The sequence below is a fragment of the Erpetoichthys calabaricus genome, chromosome 16 (genome assembly GCF_900747795.2).
Source record: "Erpetoichthys calabaricus chromosome 16, fErpCal1.3, whole genome shotgun sequence".
NCBI classification, from domain to species: domain Eukaryota; kingdom Metazoa; phylum Chordata; class Cladistia; order Polypteriformes; family Polypteridae; genus Erpetoichthys; species Erpetoichthys calabaricus.
This window is the reverse complement of record NC_041409.2, coordinates 74,885,214-74,903,909: the sequence shown is the minus strand read 5'-3', so window position 1 is coordinate 74,903,909 and position 18,696 is coordinate 74,885,214. Positions and strand designations below refer to the sequence as shown.

Below are 18,696 nucleotides of genomic sequence, written 5' to 3'. Positions count from 1 at the left end.
AAAGGCACTATCTATATAGGTGATGATAATCTACAGTAAGTAAAAGGCAAGTCTAGGCATCAATAGTAAAGAATGAATCGCTCAGGAAAAAGAAAAATCAGTTGTTGAAATAAAAAACGTTGAAGCACAGAAGTGTACGGTTAGGTTCAAATGTGGGACTTCGACCTTATTTTAGATCGATCGATACTGTAGATAGATAGATAGATAGATAGATAGATAGATAGATAGATAGATAGATGTTTATTTGTCCCAAAAAACAGCTGATTAAAGTAACCTCTCAGTGGGCCCAAAAATGCACCTAAGGAAAAGAGGGAAATTTGGCTTTTTACAGAAGCTCTATAAATGTAATAAACAACAACCCCCCCCTTGAATACACACTAGAATTACCACAAAGAAAGAAAAACTTCTGACTTGGCTAAAGAATTAAAAGTAATACCAGTCACATCGAGGCATTATCAAGGAGTATTGCTATTGGTACAAAAGAGCCCCAGTACTATTTCTTGACACACTTCTGCTTAATAATTTGTTGGCTGAAAGTACTTAATGCTAGTGTGTCAGAAAGGGTGTGTAGCATTGTTCATAATGGCACTCAGTTTTGTTTTCATTCTCTCCTCCACTACTACCTCCAGTGGGTCAAGACTGTATCCTTTAACTGTGACTGCCTTCTTAATCAGCTTCTTGATTCAGTGGGCCTGTCTTGAAATGATGCGCACCATAGCACCATTACACTGGCCATCGAACAATTACTGAAAATGTGTATTAATGTCATTGTCCACATTAAAGGACCACAGTCTTCTAAAGAAAAAGAGTCTGCTCTGTCCTTTATTTTATACTTGCAGTTCTTCTGCGTTATGACACCACTCCAGCCTACCACTGATGAAGACCTGCAAGTGCTTGCAGCAGTGCACCACCTCCACATCCACTCAATGAATAGTGACCAGGTGTAGAGACCAAATGGTGTGGAGAAAGTGAATAACCAGTTCCTTGGTTTTGCTGATGTTAAGTTGTAGACAATTGGAGCAAAGGAGTGAAAGAAGCCTTTATTGTCATTGTACCAGTACAATGAAATTGTAAAAACAGTGCAAGTACAAGAAATGACAAACAAATAATATAAAAAGCACACATCCTATAACAAATGAACATCATACATAAATAAATAAGGGACAGAAATTATTATTCACTAAAATAATCACTGTATATACTGGAAAAGAAATTCTCTTTGAACCAAGAAACAATGTCCTCCAGACACACCCTCATTGCCAAGATGCTCCTATTAGTGCAGAATAATTTGAGAATTTCTGCAAGTGATATGACCTGTTATTATATTTATAGTCTGTGGTGTAGAGGGTGCAAAAAAAAAAAAAAAGGAGACAGGACTGTTCCTTGTGGTGCTCCAGTGTTGCTCATATCCACATCAGAGACACAATCCCTGAGCCTCACAAACTGCAGTCTGCCTGACAAATAGTCCAGTATCAAGGACATCAAAGGCGCATCCACCCATGTATCTCTAAATTTATTCCTTTCTGTCCACGGATGGCTGGATGGTACCAAAAGCACTGGAGGAAAAAACAATCTTTAAAGTGCTGTCAGCTTTATCCAGATGGGAGATAGCCGTGTGGAGCAGATAGTCAATCGTCTTCCACTTCAATCTTTGCTTGATAGGCAAACTGCAGTGGATCCAAGTGGTCTTTCACAAGAGGCCTCATAAAATCCAAGACCAGCCTTGATGGTGCTTCTCTAAAAAGGTCATAAAGGATTCCTGTATAATATAAGCCTTAAAAATAAACAGATTGTTTTTAAATTTCAGTAAACAGTAAGGCTTTTGGACAACATGAAGACCAGAATCTGAAGATCTTATTCATCAAATCTTTACATGTCAAGGGATGGTTCAATAAATTAACAGCTGAGTTGTATAAACAAGTCTGTATCTGAAAGGAATCCAACTTAATTGAGTCAGCCGAGATGCAATGAGTCTAGCACTGACACAAAGTGCCCATTTTATATTTTCAAAAGTCAAATATTACAGAACATTACTTCTAAATTACCAATGAAAACTGTATTGTTCTCTCTGTGTGCTGCTTCCCACGCAGTGATGAAAATAAATACCCAGTTCAACTTCCTGCACAAGGGATCCTACACTGCATGCTGCCCACAAGACAGCTGGGGATGTTAAGGAGAAGGTGGAGAATGATTGACCAAAAACTTACAGTATATTGATGGGAGTTAGAGGAAATGATGACAGGAGGCTGGCCAAAAGAGGCATATGAAATTAGTGGCAAATTAGAGGCAGTAGTTTTGTATGCATACATCCATATTTTTGTGGAGTAACTGGATTGTTCTATATATTAAATATTGTGTACAGTACTGTATTTTACAAATACATTTTCTGCTTACTCCTTTTCAGGCACACATTTGACAAAAGCTCAAAGACTGTCATGTTGTGTTGATATAACTTTTTTTATTTCATATTTAGGCAATGATTTTATCAAAGCGTTTTACACGTTATTGTAGCACAGGTGTTTGTGTGCTTACAGTTGGTCCAGTGGCACGTAAATTGAGTCATACAATGAGTTAGTATTGGGGATTAAACTGGAAAGCTTGAAATTTACCAAGTAATGCTTTAGCGACAAGGCCAGAGTGTCTGCATGTCTTACTGGTGTGATCTACAGCTTATATGGTCAAATCAGTGATCACAATGATATTCACAAATCATTAAACATTTATAATCATAATCTATTTACTTAACCAACTTAGACTACGGTTTGGGAAGTTAGAAGAGGCCCGAGATGCCTCAAAAGCTTGCATATTGTAATCTTTTTAGTTAGCCAATAAAAGGTGTCATTTTGCTTGACTTCTCACTACATGCATAATGGCTGACACGGTACAACACCTTAGTACTACATTTATTCAGTAAGCAAATTGTTTTTGCCTAGTTTTAAATGACAGGCACAAAAAGTCAAATAATGTGAACAAATATTGAAGAACTGAGATACAGTATCGATTATTAATTAAGCACAGTGTGATTTAGCAAATCTAATAATTGTAGAAAACACACAAGGCTTAATGGCAAAACAAGTTTCACGGTGTACAAGAAAGGTGACTACTGGAACAATGTACAAAATATAAATTTACCTTGTGGCAGTCAGCTGGGGTTCATGCCCGGCCGGGATGCCCAGGAGGACCGGAGGAGGGCTTGTGCCTCCTCCAGAACATGAGGGGGCGACCGCCCTGGTTGCTTTGGGGGCCATGGGTACAGAGCATGGAAGCTCTACCCTGTAGGGGCCCGTGGCCACCGTCAGGGGGCGCCCCAATGCCTTGGGAGCCCTGGACCTCAGCACTTCCACCACACCCGGAAGTGCTGGGGGGAAGAGGAGCAGGGACACCCAGAATCCTTCCGGTCGCACAGCCGGCACTTCCACCACACAGGGGAGTGTCAACGGAAGAGTGTCGGGAAGCACCTGGAGCCCATCCGGGGTGTATAAAAGGGGCCCCCTCCCTCCAGTCATTGGCAAGAGTCGGGTGGAAGTAGGACGGAGCTCAGAGGAGAGGAGTGGAGGCAGACCAGAGACTGAAGGCATTGTGTTGTGTGGCCAAGGACTTAAGGGGTGATTGGTGCTGCGGCACTGGGTATTGTGCACTTGAACCTTGTACATATTGTATAATAAACGTGTGTGTGGTGAAACCATCTTGTCTACCTGTCTGTGTCCGGGCTGTTCCCCCACAATGGCATCCCAGATGGGACTCTCTGCCTGCTACAAGGCAGGGACCCCAAAAAAATAATTTTGTGGGCAGTCCAGAGCAGCAGGTTAGCCCACACATGCGCTGGCACAACCCTGCGTGAGCGAATCACCTCATGGACCGCCACCGGTCCACCAAACGGCCATATTCCTCTGGTGCGGGGAGACAATCAAGGACGTTGCCGGAGTGCAGCGGGCTCCAGCAGGCACACTGTCGCTGAGGACACCCGGAACAGCAGCACGGCGAGGACGTCGCCCTGGAGAGACGAGACCCAGGAGGTAAGTGCCCTGCCCAATGGCGACCGGCCCTGTGGGGGCAAACTTACCTTCTATGTTGCAGGCAGGGACTGCCCGGGTCTGCATCAGTGGCAATGGCAGGCTGATCCTCAGGCTGTCATCGGGGCAGAGGTGGCAGCACGCGATGCTATGAGGAAGGAGACGCTGCAGCTCGATGGGCTGCCGCAGCTGCTCGGTGCCTCGGAGGCACGTCGCCGCACCAGGAGAAAAAGAAACGGAGCCAAAATGGACACGGACCGAAAGTCCCTCCCCGGGACAGGCTCGGGATTGGGCAGTGTGCCTTGCGTGTCTGCCGAAGATTGGATGGAGGCGGGCCCAAGGAATGTCCATCCTGGGTCGAGGAAGGACCCAACGGGGCCTGTGGGAAGGCCCCTCAGAGCAGCCGGAGGATATGCCTGATGAAAAGGTAAGGCAACCACTGACTGACGATCTGTGCTTGCTAGCGGCTCTACGCGAGTTGGAGGAGTGCCTCCAGCCTGCCGAGTTGCTATTCCAGGTGGTACACGTCCTCCGTAGAAGATTGAAGGAGCTGGAGGTGAAGGCAGCTGCGTCCGTGATGAATGACGCCACGACAGTGGGCGGATCGGCACGGCGCTGGAGTCTTCAGCCAGAGGGACGCGGCGGGGAAGGTAAGTGAGACCATCCCCGTAAAGGAAAAGGGAGATCCCACTGCAGGGGCCTGTGACATTCATGATCGGAACCATGTCGGTGGGTCTCCAACAGCGGACGCGGCAGTGCAGGCTGTTCGCGAGGTGAGGGGAGCAACAGCAAGAGGGCAGACAGGACAGGGGCTGACAAGTGCCCTGGGTCCTAGAGCCCGAAGCCCCGAGCCTGCGAGTCTCCCGTCAGTCTTGGTGGACGCAGACGGGAACGGGTCTGTGTGTTTGTCATGTGCAGACTCAAACCGCCGTGGCGTCCAAGAGTGATAGGAGGAATCGAGGGGTGAATGCCGGTTCCTCCGATAGGAAGGGGCGTGCAGCTGGGTGCGTACGTCCAGTGAAGGGTGCAGAACAGAGGGATGCGAAGACCTTGGAGAGGGTGCTGAAGAAGAGAGTTCCAGGGTGCTGGATTGGACCCTGGACAAAAAGTAGGACCCACTTCGGGGTTGAACCGTCCTCATGGATTGTGTTGCTCAGACCAATGGGTCTTCGCTGGCGATGGGGCACTGTGGCACCCGGCACCCCACAACCTATAAATATCATGTATGCACACCTGTACTCAATTTTTGATTAGTACATATTTTAAGCAGAGTATAAGGCTTGAATTGTTATTAGGACATCCCAACATTAAGGGAGTGAACAGCATGGAAGTGGTGGTGTAGACTCAGCCCTTTAAAGGTTTTGAAGGGATAAAAGGGTGCAGGAAAACTGTGAGCTACTAAATGGAGGTCTAGTCCGATGTCCTTTTAGTGAGGGAAGGTGGAAATTACTGCAGTCAGTAGCTTAAAGTCACCTCACAGCTGAAGTTACACAAATAAAGCTCACTGGTATGAGGAAAGAGTGAAGCTAGTTTTGTGAATGAGAGATGGGCCAGTAGAGGGGGAGACTGTTTTTAACACTATTTTGGGAATGGGTGAGTAAGCAAGCCACCACACCAGACAGCAGGCGGTTCAACACACTAATAGCTAGGCCAAGTGAGGAGGTTTAACTGTTTATAAAGTTTCCATCATGCTTTGTGTGATTCCGTTTGTGAGTTTCAAATAAAAAAAAAAAAAAAAAAAAGGCACTTGCCGACATCAATGGCTTCCTTTGAAATTAAGCTGTACATGAATACACACTGACGGTACTATCATCTGACGTGGATTGAGCACAATACACAGAACATATTTGCCAGATTTCAACATTAATTTCTGCTTGCTTTATTTCAGGCTACAGTACATTTTTATCTGCCAGCGTATAAAAAAATTCTTAAGCTCTCATAAAATAAATATGCACATCATTATTTAATAGAACTGTATTAACTGGTGACTTCTAAATTTCACATAAAGACAGACTGACAAATTTTTATTTGAACCTTTAATCACTAGTTGTAGACTTATGACCCTTCGTTTCTTATCCAGACTGCAACATGAGAAAAACAAAAAGAAATCACTAAGTGGACAAGGAAAGCTTAAATATTTCTTTTTTTATTCCCCCAAAATGCAGACAACATAGGTACAACATTTTTTTTAATATACATAGAGAATAGTTTGGAGAAAATGAGAATGACAAGAACACCAACAGTCCTAGGAATATGTCATGAAGGCTGCAGTAAGCACCAAGATCAATGATGTCCAGAAGGTTCTAAGTGAAGAGTAAAAAAAAAAAATAGGAGGAGTTACAAAACAACAATAAATATAAGCCTATTCTTTTTTGGAATTTAATTACTGAATATGTATATAGGAGAAGAACCATTAAATTACAAACACAATTTACAAATGCTATTTTAGCCTGACTTTTGATAGAAGTTGAAATGTTCGTATAAATGGTAAATAATTAGAAACTGAAGCTTGACCTTGATATACAAGCATACCATGTTACCTGTAATGGAAGAAATTATAATCTCCAATGTGGAATTTTGTTCAAGATCATGTCCACACTCAGCACACTACAATGTTCCACTTACTTGCTGAATATTATCAGTGTGTTGGAAGTAAAATTTTAAACATTTTTCAATGCAAATTTTAAATTGTTAATTTGCCTCAATTTACTGGAGTTCACATAACTGAATAACTAGCTGCAAAGGCACAGTGCAAAGAACTCTATTTTATATTTAGCATGCCAGCTATAAGATTACTTTCACTCTTCCTTAAGGTAAGAACTGTAAAACTTTAATTGGGGTAAATTGTTTCTTTAATGTGTATTTGTGAAGATACACAGCATTGACAAACATCCATCCATCCATTTTCCAACCTGCTGAATCCGAACACAGGGTCACGGGGGTCTGCTGGAGCCAATCCCAGCCAACACAGGACACAAGGCAGGAACCAATCCCGGGCAGGGTGCCAACCCACCGCAGGACACACACAAACACACCCACACACCAAGCATACACTAGGGCCAATAAACTGGGTAAAATCCACAGAAGTATAGCTAGCTTCAAAATACTGTTTATGGAATAAAGATTTACATGGAAAAGTTTCTTCAGGTCCAGATGGTATAAACCAACAGTTTTACAATAGAAAAAAATTGGATGTAGGCAAAGATAATTGAAGTTTTTTTTTTCTTTTGCACTACAAGTGCCAGGCTTCTGTAATTAACATGCCCCCACACCAGGACTAATCACTCACAAAATTAGAATCTCAAAACACATAAAACATACTGTAGCATTGAAACTACCTACTGAAAGAGACTTCTTTTTAAGCATGCAATATACCCATATAATGTCATAAATCCAGCATTTGGGTTTCAGTATAAATATGATTGTCTTAAAAGGCAGCACAAAGAATACTGTTTTAGGGAACCATAATAAATAGACTGAAAAAGCAAACAGATGGGCTATAAGGACAGTGAAATTTATAGTTTGAGTTCTTTAAACAGTGTATACTCTGTCTGGGCACTTTATTAGTCACATTTTGCTTTACCTAAATAATGTGTTGCTCATTTAGTGTTAACAAGAACTGTAGAGGTTAAATGAAAAAAAAAAAAAAACAGGTAGGTAGGTACCAACAAATTGTGTGTGTGTGGGCAACTTACAGGGAAAAACAAAGATTTAATTATTTGTAGACATAGGATGGTGGTGTACTGTAACAGCAACCATACTGGGATTTTATGTATTAACATGTGACCACTACTGTGCTGCAACTGCAACCAAATTACAAGTTTATGTTACAACTAAAACGAATACCAACCAAAGGTGTTCTGGAGGATGTAAAATGACGGGACAAAAAAAAAAATTATCAGGAGCATGTTCCCCTCGACTTTCTCGTATACTGAGACAGAGGAAAAGGTCACCAGAACCACTTTCAGTTGCGTAATATTTCTCAATTATCTTATGTCTTTATTTCTCATCATAACTAATCGATACATAATCATTTCTCTATTTATAATCAAACTATATATTAAAATATTTTCGCACTTGGGGAAGATGAAAACAGTGATGGAATTTTTTCATGATTACATATGCATTACCTAGATTGCGTGGAAAGTAAAAAGAGTCACCTAAAAACATAGAAAAAGTGTTACTATTATATAATATTTGTTGCAATAAACTGCGACAGGTAAAACTGAATTTAGCTACATTTAATTATGATAATGATAGTGGAAATAAAAAAAAAAAATATCGTAAAACTAACCGAATTACCAGGAACATGGCAGGGATGTGGCAGCTTATTGTTCCCATTACATCTTTATATTTACAAGGCATGTTCAATGTTTAAACTGATGATGTATAAATTAAACAAAAACAAAAGTTGATAGGATTCCTTACTTTTGATATAAAGCAGGTATACAAAATCTCACTGACCTAGGTCAAAGTGTTTGAGTTATACACACAGACAGACCATTTCAAATATGTATTTAAAGTCTAAAACGTCAAAATTCATCAAAATCTCAAGGTGAAAATTTTTCATGATTCTTACACTTTCTCTATACTATGTATACGAAAAAGTAAAAAAGGACAAAAACTGAGGCACACATGACTTATGCAAGGGATTGATATTCAGCCCACAGGCCAGGGTGAGTGGCCAATTAGCTATTTATAAAAATGTGTACTGGTCTACATAAGGTTTTCTGCACAAAATGATTCTACTGTTGGCTGATGTAAGTGTAGTAAGCCGTCATGTAAAATCATCCAAAAATGTTTAAATAAACCAAGCTTTAACCATAAGAATTGGAACTGTCTGTAGTGCTGTACATTACGAGGTACAGTTCAGTGTGTATGGTTTTAGCTGTTTGGTTGCCTTTGTCCAGCATGTGTGTTTTTAAAGAATGTAAGTTTGCAAAATGTAATTTTATCAATGATGGATTTAGTTGGCAGTTGAACTCCTAAAGACAGATATTTGGACTTCAGGTTTGTGCATAAATCAGAAAAGAGCACCACTTACAAATGTGAAAGAAAGCAAGGTAGAAAAAATGTTTTCTAATAAGTGGAGTAACCCAAACAGATTAATCTTGTACTTCAAACCATGTGTTTGGGGAGATGGAGTAAAATGCACGTACTGGCAGTGGTATCATAACCATACTTTCAGGTAATTTGTGTATTTTTCAAACACTTGAGCACCGAGTCAGAAAAGGAAATTGGTTACATTCCAAATTTGGTATAGCAAATTTTACTGTATCATACCATTTATCAGAAATAAATAAAATGGCAATCATGAAATAATCACATGAAAAAGTATTGCGATTTTATATATATATATTACATATACATACACATACACACACAAATGAATTGTGAGAACAGGCATAATAAAGGTAATCTATTTACTATGAAAAACAATTTAATCATTTAATTTTGGTTCAATATTAAAGTTACCTTAAATTTGATAATTGCAGTTTTTATTTGAAAATTGTCTTATTTTTAAAGGCCATTTTAATGTAATAATGTGACTTTCCAAACATTTTTTATAAGGCCGGTGCTATTTATTCTAAAAAGCGATCCTTTTATGGTTGTTTCATCTATCAATCAAAACCATTGGGCTTAACCTATTCCTAGTTGTTAATCTTTTGTTGTCTATTACTTTTGCATGATCAAGGGTAGGCTACATAGTTAAACTTTGTGATTATTTCAGAATTGCCATTTTATTTATTTTATCAGACAAAATGTTGAGCTTTGCCAGATATGAAGCTCAGGTTGCCATCCTTGATCATGAACTTGAATCTTATTTTCAGGACTTTAGGTGCCACAAAACAGATTTTAAAAATTTTCACCTCTTTTTTTTGTGAATGTGGACCATATTACTGGGGATTGTTACAGTTGATGATATCTTTGTGCAGAAGCAAGCAGTTTCAGGTTAACAACTTGAATATCATAGCAAATCATGGTCATTTAAAATCACTCTCTAGTGGTATTTGAGCACTGATTTTAACAGCGGGCAATAAAAAAGTTGAAACAATTTCTTGGAGAAAATACTTTTAAACACAATCACTGCCATTAAGACATGTGCTAGATTTCCAGGGTTCATAGACACATCTAGATTTTAAACAGCCTGCTGTATATAAGTTATCCTTGACAATTCAGCCCATCACCAAAAAAATGTTTGCCACCCCTTATTTATGTGGACTAAACAGTGAGCAGCCAATGGATGGCTAGCTGTTAAGTATAACAGTATTGCTGAAAAATGCATATAAAACTGCACATTTTGCTTTGTCTGATGGCAATTGCCTAACTCCAGTTGGCAAAAATAAGGAAAAGCTGCTGTGGACTACATATATAATTTTTTCCTGCAAAATCTTTTTTATATTTCATATGATTTACAATACATTGGGAATCCAAAAAGTAAGAATTGTTACACATTGTTTAGTCTTCATCAGTATATAGAGAAGAGAGAAAAAAAATGTAGGCTGTGTGGTCATGGCACTTCATATGAGGAAAACAAAGTCAGAATGCCACGAGTTATTGAATAGTCATGCTTCAGCCACTTTCCTTTGGTGCTAGCAACACCAGTCTTAGACCCAACTGTTTATAAATTCTTTCCAGTTATAAGAATGCTAAAATGGCCTCATGAATAGAACAATTATTTCAGCTTAAAGCAGTAATATTCTCACTGTAAAGTCCTCACTCCAAACACACATATAGTATGTTAGATGAGTTAAAAAGAAAATATACAGTGTGTTAGATAAAACAAACTATTCAGAGATCTGTCATCAAGTGGAGAGAATTTATTACAACTGAAAGGGGCCATTTTTCAAAACTTTGTTGAGACCATGCACCAATAAATTCAAGGTTTTCCAAAGCAAACAGTGAGGTGCTAATGTAATGTTACAGCTAGTTGACAGATTAAATAAAGGACAAAAAAAGCTAAAATGTAAAAAGGGACAGTAATAATAATAATAATTTATGTAGCTCCTTTCAATTACTCAAGGTGCTTGAAGCAACATGATAGAAATAGTTTATATACAGAACAATAAACAAACACTGGATACTGTATATAAAAGCATTTAATGGAATAAAAGAAAGAACTAACCAGAGTATAAAACTAAAATCAATACTAAAAGAAATGCCTTAACCAATCACATAATTTATGATATAACAACCACACAAATTATCCCGAGAATCTGGACTGAAAGGTAAAGTGGAAGAAGGGGCAGAGGGTTAGGTTAAGGTAAAAGCGTTCCTGAACAAAAGAGAGTTGTTTTTAAAAAGATCTAATTAATCTCAGAAAGTCATTCCAAAATCTAGGCACTATACAGCTGAAGGCTTTGTCATCTATAGAGTGCATGTTAGTGTGGGGCACACCAAGAATGCCAGAATCAGAGGACTTTGGTGTGCAAACAGTAGCATAGTGATGGAGAATGTCACTGATGTATTCCAGTGTGAGGCCGTTTAAAGCTTTGTAGGTTATTAATAGAATCTTACACTCAATCCTGCAAAGAAACAGGGACCCAGTGAAAGTGAAGCAGGATGGGTGTGATGTGCTTGCTGCTGCTGGTTCATGTAAGGACTCTTAGAGCAGAGTTTTTAATTAATTCATTTTGTGATATAAGATTTGAAAGTGCACCTGCCAGTAGGGAGTTAAAATAATTAAAGCGGAATGTGATAAAACAATGGAGAAGTTTATCAGCATTAGAAAAGGAGAGGAAAAGGTGAACACGGGATATGTTACAGAGGTGGAAGTAAGAAAGTTTCTTAATCTATTTTATGTGGGTGGAGTAAGAAAGGGAGGAATCAAAAATGACACCAAGATTCTTTGCATTAAAAGAAGGTAAAAAGATCACCATCAAGAGTAACTGAAAAAGAGCTTATTTTCTTAGTTGCACTTTAGTGCCAATTTGCAGGAGTTCAGTTTTGTTGCAATTTTAATTTAATTGTGCTCCATCCAGGTTTTATTTTCACTGAGGCAAGTTGTGAGCTGAAAAAGCTCTGATGAAGTTTCAATTTTTAACATTGAAAGAGTTGAGTATCATCTGCCTAAAAATGATAATCCAGTCCAAATATGACCAAGCGGAAACATATAGATACAGAAGGGCAGAGGGCCGAGGACAGATCCCTGAGGAACTCTTTGTGTGACAGGCACTGAGCTGGATCTGCTGTTGCCAAGACTAACAAACTATTGCCTATCAGTCAGACAGAACTTAAACCACTGGAGGGCAGGGTACTCTTAATGTTCTTCTTCTGGACAGTAGAAAGTCATGTCTGACAGTGTCAAAAGCTGCACTGAGGTCTAATATGCTGGTTTGTCCAGAGTCTGCTGCCATAAGCAAATCATTGGTTACTTGAAGCAGGGCAGTTTCACAACTGTGCTGTGCTCTGAAACCAGACTGAAAGGGTTCCATCAAATTATTAGAAGTAACTGGTGAATTGGGAGGCTAACACACTCTAAAGAACTTTTAACAGAAAAGGTGAGAGATAGTCTGAAAATTGTTAAGATTGGCCGCATCAAGCCCAGACTTTAACAGTGGGGTTACAGAAGCAATTTTAAAAGTGGCTGGCACAAAGCTGTTGTCAACAGATGCATTTACAATTGTTGTAACTGTCAGGATTATGGCAAAAAGGTAGGATTTAAAAAGTGTGGTGGGAATGAGGTCCAGTACACAGGTAGTAAGCCTCCACTTATAAAGCAGGTCATTAACAAATGCAGATCTGACTGGTAAAAAATTAGTAAAGAAGCTGGACGGAGAGGGAAGACAGGGAAATTTACAAATGGATGATGGATTTATGTTAGTTGAATTATTTAGATCTTTACTTTTATTATGGAAAAAGTGGAGTAGTAGAACAAAGCAGCAACAGTCACAGCATTTCAACAAAGAAATATGTGAAGGATTATACAGCATTAAAGGCTGCCTGTTTATGCCTTCATATTGGATCCACTTATCTTCAAAATACTAAGAATATCTAAAAGGGATGGGTGAATGCATTAACATCCATGAAGGAATGAGGGAGTGATTGGAAATACCAAGGACTGATACCTCCTACAGGCGATCATTTAGCCACCCAAGACAAGGAAAATTTTTTTTTTTTTTTTAGTTAAATGAACAAAGATATACAAAAGAGATTACAACTTACTGGATTTCACAGCTTTCTTTCCTAAACAGAAAGACAACATACATATTAAAAAAAATTAATATAATTTGTGAAGCTATAAAATCAAAAAGGATTTTAGTTTACTAGAGATCATCAAACCATCTACAAGTGAACATACATGACCAATCTCTTAATTAAACCAACCCATTCCACTAGGTGCAGGATTAGATTTTTAGTTAACTTTGGGACTTTAACCTACACATTTAAAACCATCACTATTTTTAAATCAAACACATAATGACAGTAAACATCAGGAAACTTTTCTATGCAAATCTCTGCTCACTGTAATGTGAAGAATTAAAAATAAGTCCAGAAATATGAAAGCTATTTAAAGAAACTATAAAATAGGACAAAACAATCATTCATCTATCAATTGTCAAAGCACAAGTGGAAATCTGTGGGTAAGATTTGGCCTGTGGCCAAAGTGGACCAAAACCTAATATCAATAATTTAGTTTAGATACAAAAAGAATGATAGTCCTTTTGCAATGTGTACTCCTTTTTTTTTTACTGTGATAAAGTAATGTTTATTGGCTGAAGTATGCTACCAGTGTTAAATTTGGACACACTCGAAATGTTCATGTTTTTATAAGAAATTGAAAAAAAAAATTATCAAGATACCATTAAATTGATTAAAAAAATAAAGCCAGGACAGTACTGGTGTTTCTAATGGCTATTACTGCTTGAAATTACCAGTATTTAATTTCTTATTTAAATATGACTGCAAAAATACCCATTTTCAGCAGCCATCCCTTCTGTGTCCTAATGGTCAGCTCAATTAGCCTTTCCTTAATCTTTTTTTTTTTTTTCATGCTAAATGGTGATTAGAGAAACCTCCAATTACATTAGCACTGCTGAAATCTGTTATTCTGTTCACTTGTGATGCAAGGTACTGGTATTCCTAAAATTCAGTTCTGGTTAAAAAAAATGTCCAAAATTAAACAGCTTTCTCAAAAGACGCGTCAGTCTACTTTTCTTCTCTCTTTTTTTTTTTTGCAAAATGAAGGTGTTTACATACAACAGATTTGTATGGAATCTTCAGTTTCTTGGCAAAAAGGGCAAACTGGACCTAGCCACAATAGAAAAAGAAGTAGGAAGGCCCAGATGCACAACTACATAAGAGGATAAGGCCATTAGAGTCTTTAGTTTGAGAAGCAAATGCTTTACAGGCCCTCAACTGGCTTCTTTTTTAAGAATATGCAAACAAAACAATTGTCTGAAAAACAGAAAAGATGACTCCAGGATGCTGACCATAATATGCTTTCATATGAATATTTTAGCCATTTTATTCCTCTCTTTTTATTTGCCAGTGCCAGTTTTTCTTTGAAACTCTGCCTCTCAGGCCAGCATCCTGGAGTCATCTTTTCTCTGTTGCAGCCGACATTAGCATTTGGCATGTATTTAAAGCAGAAGCTAACTCAGGATGTGTAAGGTGTTTGTTTCTCAAACTGCAGACACTGATGTTCATATCTTCTTGTGCAGTCATACATTTGGATTTTCTACTACTTTTTCTACCCGGTTAGACCCAGTTTGCTAAGAAACTGAAGATTTCATACAAAGATGTCTATTCCTATCTTGAGAGAACATGGCAGTCTGTCACACAAAACAAGCGTCATTCTACAAAAAAAAAAAAAAAAAGGACTGATATGTTATTTGAGAAAAGATTTTAGCTGGTGCTAATGCAATTACAAAGGTTTCTCTAATTACCAATTAGCATTTAAAATGACTAATTAAGGATAAAAGATAGAGTTGATCATGAGGACATAGTTAAGGAATGGTTCTTAGCGGTCAAACGTGAATAATTAATTAAAAAAATGTGGATGTGAGCATCAGTAGGCTTTGCGCCCTAGGAAACAAGTTACCCAAACTAATCTATAACATTTCAGTAATTATTTACCGCTCTGATACTGATCATTCTGATCATAAAACAGGTCATTTCAATTTCAATTCATGAAAAGAACTCATAATTAATTGCAGAATTACGGTATTTGATGGTTCCTCTAAAGTGCCTCTTTCTCTTGTATGATTTGGCTCAAAAATTAATCCACACATCGTCATCTCATAACATGTTTGAGTTTGATATTTTTCTATTTGGCTGTTTTGGCTCTAGACTGCCCACAAGAAACCGTGTCATACAGTCAGAGAGACACACGCCCATCATTAAGATATCAATGTTTTCAGTATCAGGGGACCGTAAAATGTCGAGATCCATCAAAAAGCAGAGATCGAAATTTTTGACAAATCTAATGCTTTCACTCCTCTCCCATAGACGATAGGTTACAGTGAGAGAGTGTGCAAAGCAATATTAGTTGCTTCAAGTAGTAACAGCTATTAGAGACACTTGCAATGTCTTCACTGTATTTTTAAATTAATTTTAAGGTATCTTGATTTAAAAAAAAAAGTATTGATTTCTATCAAAAAACAAATATTTCTGGGTGCAACTATACTTTTGTCTGGTAGTGTATGGTCATACTATGTAAATGTGAAAAACTCAAATAACACAACTGAGTAAATGTTACAAGTCTTCATTTTTAACTTAGGCAGTTCATTTTATATTACATTTTAAAAATTGACTCTTGTTCCAGCTGGGAATAATTCTTAATTTGCACACGATACTGTCACTGTAGGTCACACAACATACTGTACCTCTACACTGTAAAATTTAATCTCTCAGAATTTAAGAATGTAAGGTAGTTAATCAAATAAAAATGACTTTATTACAAACTAATACCTTACACAACATAAAAAAATGTAACAATCAGACCTGGTTGAGTTGTCTCATTACTTGCATTAAGATGTCAAAGAGTACAAACGCGCACTAGTTAATCAAACTAAATCTTCACTCAGCGGCTGGCGATTTAAAACGAACATACCTCCATATGATAATTTGTAGTAGAGGTAGGACATGATGCCAATTCCCACCCACATCTCTTGGTAGGCCTGACTGTAGTAGGGCTTCATCCTTGACCACCAAGCAGTGAAAGCACGGCCTGCCATCTGAGAAGACAACACAAGGATGATGATATGCAGACCAACAAATATCTGGGAACTAAAACAGTTCTCCCTCCTGGAAGATAAAGCAGATGTACGTATCAGTTCAAAACTTGTGACAGTCAAGGGTTTGAGTGTCGATTACGTCTAATATAACTTTTTAACTGTTTGCTAGATTTTCTTGAACTCCCCCCAAATGTACAAATGCAACCTTAATGGGATCACATAAACCGAACCTCACTGAAGGTTTAAATTTAGGGCAACATTTTTAAAATCCTCTGATAAGCTCTTGAGGGCCGAATTGTAAGGTACAAAATACCGTCTTGTCTGAAAGCAGCAGTAAAAAACAGAATCTCATCGCAACTGCTGTAACAAACGCTAGATTTAGGGCTACGCAAGGCCCAAGAAATAACGATTTGTAGGTATTCAAATTATATGAGTAACCTCAGCTGCTACATTGCACAATTGAACGGAAGACACCACTTCTACATTATCGCACAAACCACCTAGAGCCTAAAAGACTTACCTTATTTTGCTACCCGGGCTTAGGAAAGATCACTTGCTCCGTGTCTGCCGGCAGAGAGAGAAGGTCACTCGCAGCGCTTTGTGGGAATGATTTTGAAATTTTAACACAAGGTTTTAAAGTAGCGCCACCTCTTGGCAGCGGAGGACTGGGAAATAACAAATAACTGCAATAAATCAGGTACTGAATCCTGGAAAATTTACGAAGTGCTTTATGTTACACTATTAGAGGTCATAAATACATCATTTATTCAGCACAACCAATCAAACGTTAAATTTCTTTTACCATAGCAGTCTCTTTACATGTTTTCTTCTTACCGGCCTGTTATCGCTCCTCATCTGCTGTTTGATTTTAATGGTGACAGGTGTCTTACAATCTACATATTATATCATTTTAACCCAAAATTATATTTAAAAATATTTTTACTATGAACCGCTCCTCGTTGTTACCGTTGTCGTGTCCTTAAGCCAGCCCCACGATGATTTGATATCGCGTTCTAAACTGGATTAAGCCTTTCTGCTTCTTTTGGTACAAGATTGGATCACGCATATCTGACAACATGAAATGTAAACATCAGTGGTGTAAAGCGATGGATTTTAATACATCTAGAATAATTTTAAGACGAGTATGATTTGGAAATGACTGGAATTACATTTTTTTCAAATGCTATGTGTATTCTGAAGTTGAAGAGACTAACCGCACGAGGGCGCACAATGACTACACTGTTACATATATATATATTTATTTAGTCAACCAGTCAAACCCCTAACAACAACGACAAAAAATGAACATTATTACAAATGTGTACAATTGTAATGTACCAGAGATATTAGTGTACTAGCACCTTATCACGACCGTGCTACATAGTGTTCACTACAAAATGGTTAAACATTGCAAACCATTCTGTCCAATGAAAACACCAAGAATTAATAATATATTAACATTTTAATTATGTAATTCTTCCCTATTGTTGTTTTTGCAACCAATATTCAAAGGAAAAAAATATTTAAATTACTAATGAAAAATGGAATGTAAAGATTTGTTTCACGAAAATAAAGTTGCTAATTATTATAAATAATTCTAAATCACTTTAATAACAAGGAGCACCAACCATAAGATAAGAACAGCACAAGATACACTATTATAGACACAGTATACAGTAAACTACATTTAATAGTAAAATAAACAAACAAAACACAATCCCAAGCACTGTAAAGATAATAGAGAAGAGAAAAATCAAAGCTTCTTTGTTGTATTCCAGCTGACCTGAATTAGCCATCCATCCAGTCCTATCAAAAGATCTTTGTAATGGACTTTGGTAAACATAAACAGATACGTTCAAGTGTACTGTCATGTCCACATACTTAAAAGTGTTCATAATACACTGAAATTCTCATTTGAATGCCCCCTCAGAACAGTTGACAATAATGTGTCAAGAAAAGCATATAAATACACACACAAAAAGTATACACAGCAAACAACATGTTTACTGCATATACAGTGGGGCAAAAAAGTATTTAGTCAGCCACCAATTGTGCAAGTTCTCCCACTTAAAAAGATGAGAGAGGCCTGTAATTTTCATCATAGGTATACCTCAACTATGAGAGACAAAATGAAAAAAAAATCCAGAAAATCACATTATCTGATTTTTAAAGAATTTATTTGCAAATTATGGTGGAAAATAAGTATTTGGTCACCTATAAACACGCAAGATTTCTGGCTCTCACAGACCTGTAACTTCTTCTGTAAGAGGTTCCTCTGTCCTCCACTCATTACCTGTATTAATGGCACCTGTTTGAACTCGTTATCAATATAAAAGACACCTGTCCACAACCTCAAACAGTCACACTCCAAACTCCACTATGGCCAAGACCAAAGAGCTGTCAAAGGACACCAGAAACAAAATTGTAGACCTGCACCAGGCTGGGAAGTCTGAATATGCAATAGGTAAGCAACTTGGTGTGAAGAAATCAACTGTGGGAGCAAT

The 18,696-nt window shown here is 38.1% G+C and overlaps 1 protein-coding gene and 1 long non-coding RNA gene across 2 annotated transcripts; both read right to left on the bottom strand.

Annotated features, from left to right (window-relative positions):
* Positions 1-6,138: 6,138 nt before the first annotated feature.
* On the bottom strand, positions 6,139-16,859 carry atp5mj (ATP synthase membrane subunit j). The gene is made up of 4 exons (XM_028821780.2): positions 16,713-16,859; positions 16,069-16,192; positions 13,179-13,199; positions 6,139-6,316 (listed from the first exon to the last, which is right to left on the bottom strand). Exons 2-4 carry the CDS (start codon positions 16,190-16,192, stop codon positions 6,297-6,299), a joined length of 165 nt encoding a protein of 54 aa, XP_028677613.1. The 5' UTR covers positions 16,713-16,859; the 3' UTR covers positions 6,139-6,296.
* Positions 6,392-9,319, bottom strand: LOC127526078 (uncharacterized). Its single transcript, XR_007933697.1, has 2 exons — positions 6,724-9,319; positions 6,392-6,553 (listed from the first exon to the last, which is right to left on the bottom strand). It is a non-coding gene; the product is annotated as an uncharacterized LOC127526078 (long non-coding RNA).
* Positions 16,860-18,696: the final 1,837 nt, after the last annotated feature.

Bases quoted from the DNA above. Each gene is read 5' to 3' on its own strand.
- atp5mj (XM_028821780.2), bottom strand. From the start codon at position 16,192: ATGGCAGGCCGTGCTTTCACTGCTTGGTGGTCAAGGATGAAGCCCTAC. The intron at 13,200-16,068 runs GTATGTTCGTTT...CTTTCTGTTTAG, and splicing joins CTACAAATTATCATATGGAG to GAAAGAAAGCTGTGAAATCC. The intron at 6,317-13,178 runs GTAAGTTGTAAT...CTCTTCACTTAG, and splicing joins AAAGAAAGCTGTGAAATCCA to AACCTTCTGGACATCATTGA.